At 45.4% G+C, this 18980-nt stretch overlaps 1 protein-coding gene across 2 annotated transcripts in view; it reads left to right on the top strand.

The window, feature by feature from the left end:
- Positions 1-18980, top strand: part of LOC109874495 (CD276 antigen-like) — a 77432-nt gene that overhangs the window by 9450 nt on the left and 49002 nt on the right. For both annotated transcript variants that reach the window (XM_031810326.1, XM_031810321.1), the window contains exons 2-3: positions 6081-6176; positions 18115-18465. In XM_031810326.1, coding sequence (XP_031666186.1) covers positions 6131-6176; positions 18115-18465 — 397 coding nt within the window. In that variant the 5' untranslated portion in view covers positions 6081-6130. The remainder of the gene's footprint in view (positions 1-6080; positions 6177-18114; positions 18466-18980) is intronic.

The raw sequence follows: 18980 nt of genomic DNA, 5'->3' as shown, positions 1-18980 counted from the left end.
ATATCTCAATGTCTAAACTTCTACAGTGCCTTGCGAAAGTATTCGGCCCCCTTGAACTTTGCGACCTTTTGCCACATTTCAGGCTTCAAACATAAAGATATAAAACTGTATTTTTTTGTGAAGAATCAACAACAAGTGGGACACAATCATATCAATTTTTTTTAACAAATCAAAAACTGAAAAATTGGGCGTGCAAAATTATTCAGCCCCTTTACTTTCAGTGCAGCAAACTCTCTCCAGAAGTTCAGTGAGGATCTCTGAATGATCCAATGTTGACCTAAATGACTAATGATGATAAATACAATCCACCTGTGTGTAATCAAGTAAATTCACCTGCACTGTGATAGTCTCAGAGGTCCGTTAAAAGCGCAGAGAGCATCATGAAGAACAAGGAACACACCAGGCAGGTCCGAGATACTGTTGTGAAGAAGTTTAAAGCCGGATTTGGATACAAAAAGATTTCCCAAGCTTTAAACTTCCCAAGGAGCACTGTGCAAGCGATAATATTGAAAGTATCAGAACACTGCAAATCTACCAAGACCTGGCCGTCCCTCTAAACTTTCAGCTCATACAAGGAGAAGACTGATCAGAGATGCAGCCAAGAGGCCCATGATCACTCTGGATGAACTGCAGAGATCTACAGCTGAGGTGGGAGACTCTGTCCATAGGACAACAATCAGTCGTATATTGCACAAATCTGGCCTTCATGGAAGAGTGGCAAGAAGAAAGCCATTTCTTAAAGATATCCATAAAAAGTGTTGTTTAAAGTTTGCCACAAGCCACCTGGGAGACACACCAAACATGTGGAAGAAGGTGCTCTGGTCAGATGAAACCAAAATCGAACTTTTTGGCAACAATGCAAAACGTTATGTTTGGCGTAAAAGCAACACAGCTCATCACCCTGAACACACCATCCCCACTGTCAAACATGGTGGTGGCAGCATCATGGTTTGGGCCTGCTTTTCTTCAGCAGGGACAGGGAAGATGGTTAAAATTGATGGGAAGATGGATGGAGCCAAATACAGGACCATTCTGGAAGAAAACCTGATGGAGTCTGCAAAAGACGTGAGACTGGGACGGAGATTTGTCTTCCAACAAGACAATGATCCAAAACATAAAGCAAAATCTACAATGGAATGGTTCAAAAATAAACATATCCAGGTGTTAGAATGGCCAAGTCAAAGTCCAGACCTGAATCCAAGAACTGAAAACTGCTGTTCACAAATGCTCTCCATCCAACCTCACTGAGCTCGAGCTGTTTTGCAAGGAGGAATGGGAAAAAATGTCAGTCTCTCGATGTGCAAAACTGATAGAGACATACCCCAAGCGACTTACAGCTGTAATCGCAGGAAAAGGTGGCGCTACAAAGTATTAACTTAAGGGGGCTGAATAACTTTGCACGCCCAATTTTTCAGTTTTTGATTTGTTAAAAAAGTTTGAAATATCCAATAAATGTCGTTCCACTTCATGATTGTGTCCCACTTGTTGTTGATTCTTCACAAAAAAATACAGTTTTATATCTTTGTTTGAAGCCTGAAATGTGGCAAAAGGTCGCAAAGTTCAAGGGGGCCGAATACTTTCGCAAGGCACTGTATATAAGGCTTTGCTTTTAATTTCTCCTTGAGGGTAGAGTTATCATCAGACCAGTGGTTAGAGGACTGGGCTTCAGAACCACTGGTCTGATGATGTCTATCATATGACTGTCAGAGCAGAGCAGCTGGGCTTTCTTGGCAGGTACAGCATCCTGGAGAGATACGATAATCTTTGATACTAAACTAGCTACAGATGAAATGATAACTGACGTTGGGGAAAGACAAGAGAAATACTTGATACTTAAAATAGAGGGAAAAGTATGAGCAATATCAGACTTTTCCAGCAAACACCTTAAGTTTAGGTAATACCATTTGTGTATGTGATACCACAACCTATATATCCACAACAAATGTAAATGTTTCTGCTGAGTGAAGATAGAGTACAGATTTATTGCACTCGTTAGTGTGCTGAAATAATTCCTGCCTTATGCATGTCTCATGCTGCAGGTGTGGTCAAATTAGTTTGATCTGTCTGACCTCTGACATTAAGCTGGCCAAAATAAGCTGGGTAGTGCAGGGAGTGAGGAAAAAGGGGGATTTACCAGTCCTGGTGTAGAAGGTAGACAGGGGGAAAGGAAATAACGTTGTGTAATTCAATACAAAAAATGGGAGTACCAGACAGCCTCGACAGACAGTGTCTTTCACACTGCGTACCAGTCATTCTCAAGAATGTCTGAGTTCATATTGGCTGAATTATACAGGAACTGAATAGTGTGTCAGGAAATTTGACTTGTGACTATGAAAAGCTCTTAGGTATGTCATCTGTTTGTTGTAATGTTTTCTATGCATGCCATGAGTGTATGTTATGACACATACAATGCATCAGCCTTGCCATGAATAACTTGAAGCCAGTGATCAGGACAAATATTTCTAGATGGTGAGCTCCCTAGTCCTAGTGTGCTAAATTAATTATGGGCTGGCTGCTGCTGCCTGCTGGACAGCTATCAGACCAGAGAGAGACTGACAGACAGCCAGGGTCCAGGGAACAGTCCTATTATGGAAGTAGCTTTGTGTGGAAGTTACCTTGCTACCCACATCCTGTCTTTCTGCTGAGCTCATCTGGAGACTTCATGGAAAGTCTTTCATCTTAGGTTTTCATCTAAGCCAAGGAATTAAGCTGGTGACCATAGCAGTGTTGATGTGACTCAGAACATTTGGCAATGCACAAACCTGGATAGTTGGAAACTGTGTGTAATTAATTTATTACAAATGCATTTAGCTCTCTAACTGTAAGAGGTAGGCTATGTTTACATTGGTTATGATGCAGTATTTGGTGGGGATTAGTTTTGTTCTATCTCAGTAACGTTGTTAACAGCAGTACTTTTCTTCTTTGTGGACAGACAAATCTGGTCACCATGGGTGAAGGCTGCATTAACTATACCTCTTAGTGTACCATTCCCTTTTGTGCTGTCTGCTTATGTTGTAGCCTGTCTACCCACAAGCCACCTGATACCATGCCGTCATGTTGAACCCAGTTGGCATTACCCCTTATAGTCCTTATTCTCCCCTCACAGCCTCTCTCTCTCTCTCTCTGGGGGTTGTCAGCAGGGTATGCTAGCTGTGTCACGATTCAGGAAGGGAGGTAGATAGAATAGCAGGCAGGAGAGGGCATGAGTGTTGAGGGAGAATACAGTACAGGATATACTATATGCCAAAGGGAAATGAGGAGTTAAATAACAGAGCGGAAACAGATCTCTGTTTACCTGGCACAATATGCAATAGAATAACTATACACATAATTCCATTTTTGTGGACAGTATCCTTTTAATCATAATCAGTATTGTCCAGTCTGTTAGGTCTGTGCTATTATAGTATACTGGATAGTTTTAGTATTTCATTGTAATATGGCATGTACTTTCAGGGGCTTTATGGGAGTATTTCAGTAGTTGGTCAGTGTCCACCCGTCCCGTCTATGTACAGTATCCCCAAAATTTTATATTCACATGATTGTTGTGCCCCTGCTGTCATTTTATAGTGTTTATTCTAATTTTCTTTACCCAATTTTATGTGGGTCATTGTTAGTGCACACACACACACACACACACACACACACAATCCAGGGTTTCCGTTGTGGAAACGTGGCCCCGGACATTTGACCCGCAGCATTTTAATTTACTGGACATTTGAGACATTTACCTGACCCATATGCATTGGGTGCGTCACCTGATTAGGGCGTCCACTCACGGTGCTCAGAATGACAGAAATCACATTTAGATTACGGAATTTAATCTTAACAGAACATGCAAGTCGAGGATGCAATAACGCTTGTCCTTCTTACCGCCTACTTTGAAGATGTTAGAATTACTGTCCACATGTACTTTTCCTCAGCCAACAACACGACTAACGAACCGCCAAATCCCAAGACTGCGCGTGAGTTTCAAGTTTGGGGAAGCATATTTTCACCATAAAACTGCACCTTTATAATAAAGCATTCCATGCATCATTGCATTTGCAAACCTATGTAAAATATAATAATTTAATTTAAATCCCTGTTTGCAAAAAATACCGGTTAATCACGGCTGAGCTCGTATAGCTTAGAGGCGTGGGCTATAGGGTATATCCGATACGTTTCTTATTTCATTGCATGGGAAAAAAAACATTTTATGCATTTCTTCTACACTTTAATGTATATGACTGGAGACATTAGCAGAATCTTTTTTAATACGACAAATTACAGGGTAGCTTACTCTGCTGACACCGACAAACAGATCAATAAAAGTGACGTTGTCCATATAATGGGCCTATGAGAATCGGAGACACTAAACTGGAGGAGTTTGATTGTCCAAAAACAAAATGTTAACTACGGGTGTCCCTATACCGGGATGATTGAGCTAACGTGCGCTAATGTGATTAGCATGACGTTGTAAATAACAAACAATTATATGGGCAGAAAGCTTACATTCTTGTTAATCTAACTACACTGTCCAATTTACATGAGCTATTACAGTGAATAAATACCATGCTATTGTTTGAGGAAAGTGCACAATAACAACAAACTTTTATCACGGCAACTAGTTTGATACATTCACCTCTGAAGGTAAATAATGTACTTACATTCAGTAATCTTGCTCTGATTTGTCCTCCTGAGAGTCCCAGGGATAAAATGTAGTGTAGTTTTGTTTGATAAAATCAAGTTTTATATTCAAATGTAGGAACTGGGTTCTACAGTTTGAACCTCTGCTGTCTCTGGCTCCAGGAAGAGTAGCTGCTGCTTTAGCAACAGCTAATGGGGTTCCTAATAAAATAGCAAATACTAAATATACCCACTCTGCCCGGCCATCTAGATGTGTGAAAGTTAGTGAACTGTATAAGCTAATGCTCCATCATGTATGACATTCCTGGGAGTGTGTAAACTTAAAGGTTGTATTACCATATCATCAATTGACCAATTTGGCGGAATTGAAACAAAATATTGTCCAGTATTGCAATGCTTCACTGGATCATTCTGAAACTTTGTGGACAAAATCTAAATTGCTCCTAAACTGCAATATTATATGATGGCCTTTCTCTTGCATTTCAAAGAGGATTAAATAAAAATATATATATTTTTCGGCTTTTCAAAAAAAAAATAAAGGCCAAAAGCCAGGTATTACTGGCTAACGGAAACCCTGACACACACACACACACACACACACACACACACACACACACACACACACAGTGTCTCTGCCGTCTCCCACTAATAGAGTGGTGGAAGACAGGAGACAGTTTTGTGTGGTAGGAGTCAGTAGAGTTCTAATGTTTTCCCACTGGTGGGCGTCCTGAAGCCACTAGACGAATAACTCGGTTGTTTCCTGTCAGAATGGAAGTTCCCTTCACTCAGCTCTAATGACCTGAAAGAAATGCCTAGTACTGTGTACTGCTCTTTTACTCTCTCTCTCTCTCTCTCTCTCTCTCTCTCTCTCTCTCTCTCTCTCTCTCTCTCTCTCGCTCTTCCCTATCTCTCTCCCTATCTGTCCCTCTCTATCAATTCAATTTCAATTTAAGGGCTTTATTGGCATGGGAAACATATGTTAACATTGTCAACATTACACTCACAAAAGTTCCAAAAGAATAAACACATTTCAAATGTCATATTATGTGCAAATAGTTCAAGTACAAAGGAGAAAATAAATATGGGTTGTATTTACAATGGTATTTGTTCTTCAATGGTTGCACTTTTCTTGTGGCAACAGGTCACAATTTAGCTCTTTCTCTCTCTCTCTCTCTCTCTCTCTCTCTCTCTCTCTCTCTCTCTCTCTCTCTCACTCACTCTCCCCTCTGTCTTTTATTTCTCTTTCTCTCTCTGTCTCTCTCTCTTTCCCTCTCTCTTGCAGGATTTCCCACAACACAACCGCTGGTTTAATGTTGACATTTGATTTAGTTGACATGAGCGGTAGCTGTTTGCACTCCCCTGTCTTTCTTTTGATGATTTCTTGTCTGAAATGTAATATTTAAATGAATTGGGCCAGAGTGAATCGGATCATGCCTCTGTGTTTGTTTCCACAGTGCTGTGTCTGACGAGGCTGACCCGTGCTGCCGAGACCCTCAGGAAGACCATGCTGTCCCTCCTGCTGCCCACTCTGCTTGCTGTGCAAGCTCTCGGTGGGTGGTGTCCCCCTGTCCCCCTCCACAGCCCACCATTACCCAGAGATCAAAGCTACCACCAAGTGTAATTCCACCGCCATCTAAACAATACGCTCAACAGGGGTTTTAGTCATTCCCTTCAAATAAATTACAAGGAAGACAAAACAACAGCTCAAATGAATATTCTTAACAGTGCAAAAAAAAGTCAAGACAATGAAAACCTTACAGAATGGGAACATTTAGAACTCTGTGACTTAACGGACAGGAACATTTGTTGGGTTTGTCCTTCTCTAGCCAGAGCTAGAATGGAGCCCTGGGGTAGTTAGTAGGGTGAGGTCCTGCCTGAGAAGAGACTTGCAAAGAGTGTAGTTTTTCTCCAGTGAGTCAGAGAGTGTGGTGGGGGAGTCAGCCTCTCATGTTCCAGTAAGAAGGGGGAGTTGTGGTTGGTGTAGCCTGGGCACTAGGCAGCAGGGTTGTTGTAGTGCTCAGGGCAGTGTGCTGGAGTCAGCAGCCAGACGGAGACTCTGAGAGTGAGAGAGCTAGGAGCAGGGCTTCATTGGGGCCTAGTACTGTTCCAGATTAATGGGTCTCTGGCCTGCTCATTACTGGCTGTGGCGGCTGCCTCGGCCCTCTCACTGGGAGGGAGGGAAGGAGGCGTCTCAGACTGATCTCTTTAAGTTGTAGTTCATAATGTTTTTGCCTCACAAACTATATGATTGTCCTTTATTTACTTACTGGAATTTACTGTTGAATTAAGGATTTACAGTATTAGGTAACACTGTACAGCATGTTTTAGTTCATACACTAAGTCATGTGCTTTGAAAGTCTGTCGATAGAGACAGACTGTCATGTGGAAATAGTGAGTGGGTGTGCACGTGTGTATGTGCTGGTGTGTGTGTGTGTGTGTGTGTGTGTGTGAGACCTGGGGTCCTCTGGGCCTGTTGTCTCCAGTAGGCCTCTGATTAGGATTATAGGTCCTTGCTAATCCCACTTGTCTTCTACAGTGTCTCTCCTCTACTCCGCCATTAAATAACCGTATCAGTGTCACTCCTATGCTGCACCATTAAATACCTCTATCTCCACGCAGGATTACACTCTGAGGCTGCCACATTGCCGCTGCACTCTCCCAAGACAACCTCTAGTTGAGTACAGAGGTAGTCCCCGTCTAAGCTGTTGGTGTGTAACATTGTCTTGGTGCGTAAAATAAGAAAATGTTGCTTAGCACAGCTGTTGTCAGTTCTTCTGCAGAGGTACTCGTCCCCAGTGGAATTGTTGCTTTATGTGGCGGTGACAGGCTTCTTTGTTTCAGTATACATATACACTGAGTATACATGACATAAACTGACCAGGTGAAAGCTATGATCCCTTATTGATGTCACTTGTTAAAACCACTTCAATCAGTGTAGATGAAGGGGGGGAGACTAATTAAAGAAGGATTTTTAAGCCTTGAGACAATTGAGAAATATATTGTGTATGTGTGCCATTCAGAGGGTGAATGGGCAAGACACAAAATGTAAGTGCCTTTGAACGGGATATGGTAGTAGGTGCCGGGCGCACCGGTTTGTGTCAAGAACTGCAATGCTGCTGGGTTTCCCGTGTGTATCAAGAATGTTCCACCACCCAAAGGACATCCAGCCAACTTGACACAACTGTGGGACGCATTGGAGTCAACAATGCTTTCTACACCTTGTAGAGTCAATGTTTGCTATACTTAGTGTACTTTTAATACAAATCAAATCAACTTTTATTGCTCACAAACACATGGTTAGCAGATGTTATTGCGAGTGTAGCGGAATGCTTATGCTTCTAGATCCGACAGTGACGCAGTATCTAACAGGTAATATCTAACAATTCCACAACAAAACCTAATATCTAACAGTGACAGAGCTGCTAAGATGCAAAAGATAGTATAGAATAGATTGTGAAGGATACAGTATACTGTATAGACATATGAGATCAGTAATGCGAGCTATGTAAACATTCTTAAAGTGGCATTATTAAAGTGACAAGAGTTCCATTTATTAAAGTGGCCAATGATATCAAGTCTGTAGGTAGGCAGCCATCTCGCTGTGCTAGTGGTGGCTGTTCACCAATCTTATGGCCTTGAGATAGAAGCTGTTTTTCAATCTCTCTGTCCCAGCTTTGATGCACCTGTACTGACCTCACCTTCTGGATGGAAGCGGGGTGAACAGGCAGTGGCTTGGGCCTTCCTGTGACATCAGGTGTTGTAGGTGTCCTGGAAGGCAGGTAGTTTGCCCCCGTTGATGCGTTGCGCAGACTGCACCACCCTCTGGAGAGCCCTGCGGTTGTGGGCGGTGCAGTTGCCGTACCAGGCGGTGAAACAGTCCGACAGGATGCTCTCGATTGTGCACCTGTAAAACTTAGTGAGGGTTTTTGGGGACAAGCCACATTTTTGCAGCCTCAGGAGGTTGAAGAGGCGCTGTTGTGCCTTCTTCACTACACTGTCTGTGTGCATGTACCATTTCAGTTTGCCGATGATATATACACGAGGAACTTAAAACTTTCCACCTCCACTGCTGTCCCGTCGATGTGGATGAGGGGTGTTCCCTTTGCTGTTTCCTGAAGTCCACGATCATCTCTTTTGTTTTGCTGACATTGAGTGAGAGGTTCTTTTCCTGAACCACACGCCGAGAGCGTCATTGTTGGTTATCAAGCCTACCACTGTCATCTGCAAACTTTATGATTGAGTTGGAGGCCGTTAATAACCCTGAATTGCACTAGACTAGTAGTAGTACTCTCTGTGGGGTTGTTCTGAGGTAACAGGCAAGCACCAGCAGTAGCACCAGGACAGTAAGTAGGCCTAGCATCCAGGCTCCATAAGCAGCATTAGCAGCTGAGAGGCAGTAGAGCCAGTAGTGTAAAGCAGAAGCATTAACAGGATGCTGTCTGGCTAATTGCTTGTTGTCATGCTCTCTGTTCTGTCAGCACTGCCACCAGCCTGCCAGGCCTCTGCCATTTGCTGCTGCTTGCGCCCACCTGCCCGCTCCTAGCATCTCCACGTTAAAAGGGAAATTGTATTCATGCAAATGCTAAAATGGCAAGCTGACCCGGATTCAGTTTTAATGACGAGAGCTGGGAGGAAATTCTAACTAATTAGCATAATTGAATAGATCACATCTAGTGTGGCAGTCAGAGAGCGGCAGACGTTATGGCAAGGCCCTGAAGCATGTAAATAGCCTGCTCACGCCCGCATCTCTGGTGTACCCTTTGAGGTCTGCTAACTAGGAATGCCCTCTCCCTGTCCCCCTTTTCTCTTCACAGCAATTGATTCTGTAGAGAGGGGACTCTTTGGCCCGCGCAGAAATTCAATTTCGGGTTATTACCCCGTATCAGTGATGTTCTAGCTAATTTGATTGTGGCCAGTGAAGTATCCTTTTAAAAACAATCAAGGACAGGCTCGACAAAGATTGCTTCCGCTGCGATGCATACATAATGCCCAGTCAGTCTACTAGCAGGTTGGCTCCTGCACTGAGCTGCTCGCCCCTCCCTCTCTCTCCCCGCTCACTCTGCACTGTAGCCTAGCCATTTAAACAGAGTGCATTACCCATCAAGCACCTCATGATTATTTGAACAAGTCCTAAAAAAGCTATCTTGTGGGATCGCTTAAACATTGATGCGGGTAACGTGTGGAGATTGCAGTTCTGCGTAGTGAACGTTGAGCTGGGCCTGGGGGCTGCTGGGGCCTGGAGCCAAATATCTTTGTGTTTAGTGGGCTGTGATGAACAGGATGAATGACCCACCACCACCGCTCTGATCTGTGCCTGGAAAGCAGCATCATTTCCTGGGACTGAGTAAGAAGCTTCCTTGCCTGACACACAGAGAGAGCAGACACTTACCTATAGGTTGTTACCACAGTTACCAGGTGCTTCTATGGTCAGGTCACTGTGTCTCAGGAGAGGCGGGGTCAGGTGTTGCCATGGTTACCGGGCCCTGAGTGAGCCCTGAGTGAGGTCACTGTGTCTCAGGAGAGGCGGGGTCAGGTGTTGCCATGGTTACCGGCCCCTGAGTGAGGTCACTATGTCTCAGGAGGAAACGGGCTCAGGTTAACATCCAGACACACAGCCCCAGCCACTGAGCCTTTAACCTCTTAACCCCCTGCATTAATGTAGACATCCACTGCTGCCCGACCCCTTCATAAGGCAGAACAAAATTGCAGCCTGAGATTTGAGCAAGGACTCTGCCCTCCCAGACATGGCTTTGGTTATTACCAGGGCCAGCAGGTGTCAAACACTTGTCTATCTGAGGGATTATAGAACCCAAACCTTTGCCACCCCTACAATAATACAGTTTTGCTTTCTGATCAACTTAGCTGGGCTCGTATGCATAGCGTATAGGCTCACCTTAACCCCAGTCATTTGGATTAAGCTGCACAAACTCAAATCCACCCCACCCCCTCTCCTGCTGGGATGGATTTGCTCCTATGGCTCGCTCCTCATACTCATCCCAGGTTGTGTTCTCTCTCTTCTCTCTCAGGCAGGTGGTGGAGGAAGGTTAGGCTTGTCCTTATCTCCCAGGCAGCTCCTCTGCAACTGGCCCCCCATTATCTGCCTGTCAGAGCCCATTAACAGCTTATTGACGGGATATGAGACCAGCTCCCCCTGATAAAGCACCCGCCCGCCCTGTCTGTGGAGAGAAGACGATGGAGAGAGCATAAACGACAAGAGAGAGGGAGAAAGAGAGATAGACAGACAGAGTCAGGAGAAAGGAAGTGTGGTGCATCTTGATTTATTATGTTGCTGAAAATAAGCAACCTGAGCTCCTGTCTGCTCCACTAGCTATCTGCACCTCATATATCTCTCACAGACAGAGATGGCTTTCACACTATGATGACTGTAGCCCAGATATGGGGAGACAGTGTTAAATTGGTAAATGTCATGAGTGACCCCATTATTCAAGGCTCAGAGACCTACATAATCCCCTCCATTTTGTGTCTCTCTTTCAGAAGGGGACGAAAGGCTCAGCTTTAGAATAGATTCCCTATGTGTCGTGGGGGCTAATTCCAAGCAGTGTTAAGCTTACCATGTCTAAAATACTACTACATTTCTCAATGTATTCCAGATGTTGGTTTTTATTTGTGTTCCCCTGGACGTATTTGAAAGGTTTTGGGCAGTGTGATTTAGAAACGCTTTGAAGAAAGGCTTCAGTTGGCGTGTTTGAACAACAACATTTACTGAAAGAATAGCTGTTGTGAAAGGGCACTAAGCATCTGTGAACTTCCTGTTCGTTAGATATTCAGGTGGGCCATTCGTGTAAAGACCAACATGTCTGTAGCTGCAGTACTGTTTACCACCCAATGGGGGCATTATTGCCACAGCTTTTTAAGCAGCTCACTACTCAGCCAGACAGAACACTAACTACACTGCCTGTGTGTGTTTACTTAGTTAAGTCAATATTACCACCACAATATGCCTTCCAGTGTATGTATGTCTGTGCACTCTTATCATGGCTGTTCCTTTATGCCATGTTCGACAAAGAGGCTTTACCATATCGCTGAACATGTGTACCTAACGTCTTCTAATGAACAGTAGTACTGGCAGCTCTGCCATCTGTTATCAAGCAGGGGTCATTTAACCTCTGTGTAAGGTGCCTATTGGCCTAGTAGGTGATAACCTGTGTGCTGTTCAATGTTATTAAGCACAGTTCACTTGACCCTGAGTTCTACTGTGTCTTTAAATTTTTTTAATTTAACTAGGCAAGTCAGTTAAGAACACATTTTTATTTACAATGACAGCCTACTAGGGAACAGTGGGTTAACTGCCTTGTTCGGGGGCAGAACAACAGATTTTTACCTTGTCAGCTCTAGGATTTGATCCAGCGTCCTTTCAGTTACTGGCCTAATGTTCTAACCACTAGGCTACCTGCCGCCCCTTTATTGGCGAAGCAGTTATGAACCAAGGTTATTAAACAGTGTGGGTTATTGCATCAGAAGCTGGAGGGAAATGGAAGTTGTGGTCTTATTGAAGCCCTTGTGTTTAACAGCCCAGGTTGTTAAAGGGATCTGGTTATTACAGGTTTAGGTATTTCTGTTCAGGGTTGTGTTCCATTGACCAGGGTCAGCTGAATGGCAATGGAACATCAACACGGAATGTGTAGGCTATGTGTTGCATTCTACTAGATGTGGATATGGGGGTACATTCTATTGAACCGAGTGAATTCAACTTTAGTGATCGCAAGCAGAGTGAGATGTTAATGTGTTTGTGTGTGCCTGCGTATAGGTGTGTATGTGGGTGTCACTGAACACGCTAATTGGGACCTGTCTGTTGTGGAGCAGTACTATGACAGTGAATATTGTAGTGTCAGAATGCCCTGTGTCTAAGACTGACTCTCACAGTGCTGTGGAGCTGTCAGGAGCCAGGACTGAGCTGAATAACAATGCCCTCTGCTTGTGGGTGTGTGTGTGTGTGTGTGTGTGTGTGTGTGTGTGTGTGTGTGTGTGTGTGTGTGTGTGTGTGTGTGTGTGTGTGTGTGTGTGTGTGTGTGTGTGTGTGTGCGTGCATGGGTGCGTGCGTATGCCTGGCTGTGTGTGTGTGTGTGTGTTTGTGTGCACCTGCCTGCGTCTGGAGGACGGAGGTGAAATGTCACTGCCGCTGTGGCTAAGGAATTTGTTTACCAAGAGCCTTGTTGTGTCACCTTGTCAGCTGCCTATGTATGAAGCCTGTGGTTCTCCTTCCGGCCCCTGTCAGCCTGCTGCCTGCCATGCCTGCCATACTGCTTCACACTCAGCAGGCCCCTCAGCCCCTCTTCTCCACTCATCTGTATAGCTTAGTTTAGCACTAGCCGGGGCTAATCTGTACTAGCAGGGATATCCGTGCAGCGAACCATTCATCTAAGCTCACAAGTTCCGGGTGGCTCTCGAGTAGGGCTGGGAATTGCCGGGGACCTCATGATACGATATTATCTCGATACTTAGGTGCCGATACAATATGTATTGCGATTCTCACAATTCTATATGTTTTGCGATTCAATACTGAGATTTTGTGATTCCATGGTCCAAACATATTGCTCACCACATGTCTGCTGCAGAGGGATGAGAGAGAGCCATGTGAAAAATAGGTTTGAAATAAAAGTGCTGAAAACACTACTATCCTGATATGGAACTGTGTAGATTTTTACCCCATCACTACTCTTGAGGCTGCATCTGTACTGGTGAGCTTAGCACTAGGCTAGCCAGGGCCCAGTGACAGCATCACTGTTATGTTGAGCTGAGGTAGGGGTTGAAGAGACAGCCCAGGGATTAGGGGAGCGGAGGGGATGAGGGGAGCGGAGGTGTTGAGAGGAGTGAGCGATGTAAATATCCAACAGGGCCATTGCTACAGTGGGGAGAACAAGTATTTGATACACTGCCGTTTTTGCAGGTTTTCCTACTTACAAAGCATGTAGAGGTCTGTCATTTTTTATCATAGGTACACTTCAACTGTGAGAGACGGAATCTAAAACAAAAATCCAGAAAATCACATTGTATGATTTTTAAGTAATTAATTTGCATTTTATTGCATGACGTATTTGATCACCTACCAACCAGTAAGAATTCCGACTCTCACAGACCTGTTAGTTTTTCTTTAAGAAGCCCTCCTGTTCTCCACTCATTACCTGTATTAACTGCACCTGTTTGAACTCGTTACCTGTATAAAAGACACCTGTCCACACACTCAATCAAACAGACTCCAACCTCTCCACAATGGCCAAGACCAGAGAGCTGTGTAAGGACATCAGAGATAAAAATTGTAAACCTGCACAAGGCTGGGATGGGCTACAGGACAATAGGCAAGCAGCTTGGTGAGAAGGCAACAACTGTTGCCGCAATTATTAGAAAATGGAAGAAGTTCAAGATGACGGTCAATCACCCTTGGTCTGGGGCTCCGTGCAAGATCTCACCTCGTGGGGCATCAATGATCATGAAGAAGGTGAGGGATCAGCCCAGAACTACACGGCAGGACCTGGTCAATGACCTGAAGAGAGCTGGGACCACAGTGTCAAAGAAAATCATTATTAACACACTACGCCGTCATGGATTAAAATCCTGCAGAGCACGCAAGGTCCCCCTGCTCAAGCCAGCGCATGTCTAGGTCCGTCTGAAGTTTGCCAATGACCATCTGGATGACCCAGTGGAGGAATGGGAGAAGGTCTTGTGGTCTGATGAGACAAAAATAGAGCTTTTTGGTCTATACTCCACTCGCCGTGTTTGGAGGAAGAAGAAGGATAAGTACAACCCCAAGAACACCATCCTAACCGTGAAGCATGGAGGTGGAAACATCATTCTTTGGGGATGCTTTTCTGCAAAGGGGACAGGACGACTGCACCGTATTGATGGGAGGATGGATGGGGCCATGTATCACGAGATATTGGCCAACAACCTCCTTCACTCAGTAAGAGCATTGAAGATGGGTCATGGCTGGGTCTTCCAGCATGACAACGACCCGAAACACACAGCAAGGGCAACTAAGGAGTGGCTCCGTAAGAAGCATCTCAAGGTCCTGGAGTGGCCTAGCCAGTCTCCAGACCTGAACCCAATAGAAAATCTTTGGAGGGAGTTGAAAGACCGTATTGCCCAGCGACTGCCCCGAAACCTGAAGGATCTGGAGAAGGTCTGTATGGAGGAGTGGGCCAAAATCCCTGCTGCAGTGTGTGCAAATCTGGTCAAGAACTACAGGAAATGTATGATGTATGAATTTCTGTACCAAATATTAAGTTCTGCTTTTCTGATATATCAAATACTTATGTCATGCAATAAAATGCAAATTAATAACTTAAAAATCATACAATGTGATTTTCTGGATTTTTGTTTTAGATTCCGTCTCTCACAGTTGAAGTGTACCTATGATAAAAAATGACAGACCTCTACATGCTTTGTAAGTAGGAAATCCTGCAAAATCGGCAGTGTATAAAATACTTGTTCTCCCCACTGTAGCTTGCCTGCCTCTTCCTCCCTGCCTTTATGTCTGCCCTCCTTCCTCCCTGCCTGTATGTCTGCCCTCCTTCCTCCCTGCCTGTATGTCTGCCCTCCTTCCTCCCTGCCTGTATGTCTGCCCTCCTTCCTCCCTGCCTGTATGTCTGGCCTCCTTCCTCCCTGCCTGTATGTCTGCCCTCCTTCCTCCCTGCCTGTATGTCTGCCCTCCTTCCTCCCTGCCTGTATGTCTGCCCTCCTTCCTCCCTGCCTGTATGTCTGCCCTCCTTCCTCCCTGCCTGTATGTCTGCCCTCCTTCCTCCCTGCCTGTATGTCTGCCCTCCTTCCTCCCTGCCTGTATGTCTGGCCTCCTTCCTCCCTGCCTGTATGTCTGGCGCTCCGCTCTGAGGGAAGAGTGCCAGCCAGCGCTCACGGGGCTTTAATGAGTTTATTTCATGTCGGCTGTGAAAGTGCACGGCTCTGTCTCTCTCACAGGCACTCAAAAGAGCCGGGCCCATAAACACAAAGAGCAGGGTGTAAATCTGCCCTGCCGTCCCCTCCACCACTCTCTGCTCTGAGCATCTCTTTATCACCTCTCAGGGGGCCGGGGAGAGCCCTTAACCCTCCTCCCTCAAATAGGGAGACACCACCTCTCACAATACACTTTTTCAACCACAACCTCCTAGACCAAATGTTTTATTTAACTAGGCAAGTTAGTTAAGAACAAATTCTTATTTACAATGACGGCCTAACCGGCGAACAGTGGGTTAACTGCCTTGCTCAGTGGCAGAACGACAGATCTTTACCTTGTCAGCTCGGGGATTCGATCCAACTACCTTTCGGTTACTGGCCTAATGCTCTAACCACTAGGCTGCCTGCCGCCCCCAAAGCAGTTATCACAAATACTACAGTATACTACAGTATATGTGCTAACTGTTTTGTGTTTGTTGGAGATTTCTAGAAGTTAAAAGCAGAAACAATACCAGTTTGCCCAACCCTTGTTTCACCTCTGAAGGAATAGGACATCAGATGCTTACTCACAGTTTCCATGACGTCAGAGCTAAAAGCCCCTCCCCCCTGGGTGCAGTGAAGTGGGTGTGAAACACTGTGCTCTCGTGCTGCTCTCAGTCTGTCTGTGAATGTCTGTCAGTGTGTTAACATGCTGCCCCAGTGTCCTGCTGCACCCTTACCAGACCGGCACCAGGAAAAGGGTCACTGGTTAGAGGGAGAAAGAGATTGAAGGAGAGAGGGATGAGTACCTATCTCTTCCCTGACTTGGGCCCTGTCCTGAGTTAGGGGATTAGCGATGGGCTGCAGTGCTCTCCCCTCCTGGCTTGTTTCCTGATATTATCTTTAAGTGCACGCTCAAAGCTGCCCTCTCACTCTCCTTCCTTTCCCCTCTCTTCCATCATTTCCCACCTCTCTTCCCTCTCTCCCCCTCTCCAATTCTCTCTCCCTCTCACCTCTCTCTCCTCCGCTGTGAACCCATTGGAGTGAGTCATTCCGGTCTGCTCTGGGAGTGATCTAATTGCTGTGTCTCCTCCCTCCTCTGTGTGCATGCCTCTATGGGGGCCGTCACTTCCACTACAGTCCTACCAAAGTGCCTGTTGCCTATTCATTACCCAGAAAGCACTACAAACACACACACACACACACACAAACACACACAAACTACTAGAACGTTAGTCTGGTAGACAGCCATACCGCCCTACAATAAACCCTGCTACTGTAATGGTATGCCATGATTACTGGATTGGATTGTCGACTGTGCTGTGGCACAGCAGAGGAAGTGTAGTCACATTACGGGAGTATAGAAAAACATCACACCACTGTGTTAATGTCAGTAAATTAAAAGCTGCTTTGTGATTTTCACAGGGGTTGGGAGGAACTGTAGTGCATCACCTAGAATGACATTCTCGTATTAGTTAGTTACTGGGGATTGTTGTTCTTCTGTATCCATGGTTTTCTGGATGTGGTGGATGGTTTGCCAAGTTTTCCTTTGGCCTGTAGTTACATGAGGATCCAGCAGGTGGCAGTGTGCCTATAGATGTGCAGGGGGATATTGGTGAATGTGGGGTCTCTCTCCTGTGAGGTTTGGTGTCTACCAAAATATCTTTGCCTTGACTGAGCATCCTCATCCACGGATTGCACTCGGAGGAAAGTGTTGTTTGTTGATAATGGGGAAATCAATTGTTACACCTCAATCACAACTATTTCATGCAAAAGTGTGTGATTGTTATTAAATCTGAAAGACATGAGTACAGAAGCGATTCTCATAAAGAATAGCAGCAGTCAAGTACAGGCTGCATCACACTAGATTCAGGGGGATTTCAGGGGTTGGAATGGCTTTTTCAGTCCTGATGTTCATCACACAATCAGACCTGTAGAAGTGGAGACAGGAATAAATTGAGAATGGTTTAGCTGTAGCCTCCTCTCTCTGTGGTGTCTGAGATGGCTACTAAGCCAGAATGATTATGCAGAGCCTGCTCTTGGCTGCAGAGAGGACAGGACAGGGGAGGGGAGGAGAGGAGAGGAGAGGAGAGGAGGGGAGAGGAGAGGAGAGGAGAGGAGAGGAGAGGAGAGGAGAGGAGAGGAGAGGAGAGGAGAGGAGAGGAGAGGAGAGGAGAGGAGAGGAGAGGAGAGGAGAGGAGAGGAGAGGAGAGGAGAGGAGAGGAGAGAAGAAGAGAGAAGAGGAGAGAACAGAAGCGTCCAGTCTAGACAGTCTGGAGATCAGATGCCTTAAGGAGGGTTTCCGCTTTAAAACAAAACATATCACACTCAACATTGAGCAACTTAGCCCAGTGTTCTGTTGAGGGAGACACAACACTCTGGAGAGAGATGGAGAGTGTTCTTTCTCACCAGACAGACCACTATCTAGATTATTAACTCACCACTGTCTCCAAGTGGATATTTAGGAGCTACATCTTTATTGCAGTTTATTCATCCCCCTAAAGCTTATTTAGACATCTCTCTCCACTACATGGCTAAACCCACAGGTCTATGTTTGCTGTTGTTGACATACTCGCTCTCTCTCCTCTCTCTCCTATCTAGCTGTCCTGGAAGTGTATGTCCCAGAGCTGCCAGTGGTGGCGCTGTATGGCATGGACACCACCCTCAACTGTTCCTTCAGCCACGCCTCTCCCTTCAACCTGTCTGACCTCAGTGTCTTCTGGCAGCTGACGGACACCAAGCGCAGTGTGCACAGCTACTGGGCTAGCCAGGACCAGCTGGCAGACCAGGGAGAGCGCTACGCCAACCGCACCAGCCTGTACCCCTCTCAGCTGGGCGCGGGCAACGCTTCGCTCCTCTTGAGGGGGGTCCGGGTGGCCGACGAGGGTAGCTACACCTGCTTCGTCAGGGTGGAGGCCTACGGTAGTGCAGCCCTACTGCTCCAGGTAGCAGGTGAGTCTGTTAATTCATTACCCTTATTTAACAAGGTAAGTCATTGAGAACACATTCTCTTTTAAGTTTTACAATAACGACCTCAGACTGGTAAAGCCGGACCAATTCTTGGCCTATAGCTACCACATCTTTCTCGATACATCTTTCCTCGAATCCTGTCTCAAAAGACATTGGAGAAGAAGGCCAGAGGATGAGGACCTTGGATCGTCTCCTCCAATACGGTTGAAAAGGAGGTGAGGAGAAGGGGACACCTCAAGGGCTTCACATACAAGAAGTAGAGTCCCCTCTTTAACCTTTTACTGCAGTGGGATAAATCAGGGTCACACAGAGTGTTTCTTGGTAAGTCTTAAACAAATCTACTTTGAAACAGAAGTATACACCTCTCACACATGGTTATCGGCAGCAACAAAAAAAAGAAGACACTTGTACCATGTCAGATATAGAGTTGAAAGGTATTCCATTTTTAGTTTGCATCCCAATATTACACTTTATTTAAACTCAGCAAAAAAAGAAAC

The sequence above is a fragment of the Oncorhynchus kisutch genome, linkage group LG3, assembly GCF_002021735.2.
Source record: "Oncorhynchus kisutch isolate 150728-3 linkage group LG3, Okis_V2, whole genome shotgun sequence".
In the NCBI taxonomy this organism is placed as follows: domain Eukaryota; kingdom Metazoa; phylum Chordata; class Actinopteri; order Salmoniformes; family Salmonidae; genus Oncorhynchus; species Oncorhynchus kisutch.
Note: the sequence above shows the minus strand (reverse complement) of the source record. Positions and strands in the feature narration are given on the sequence as shown.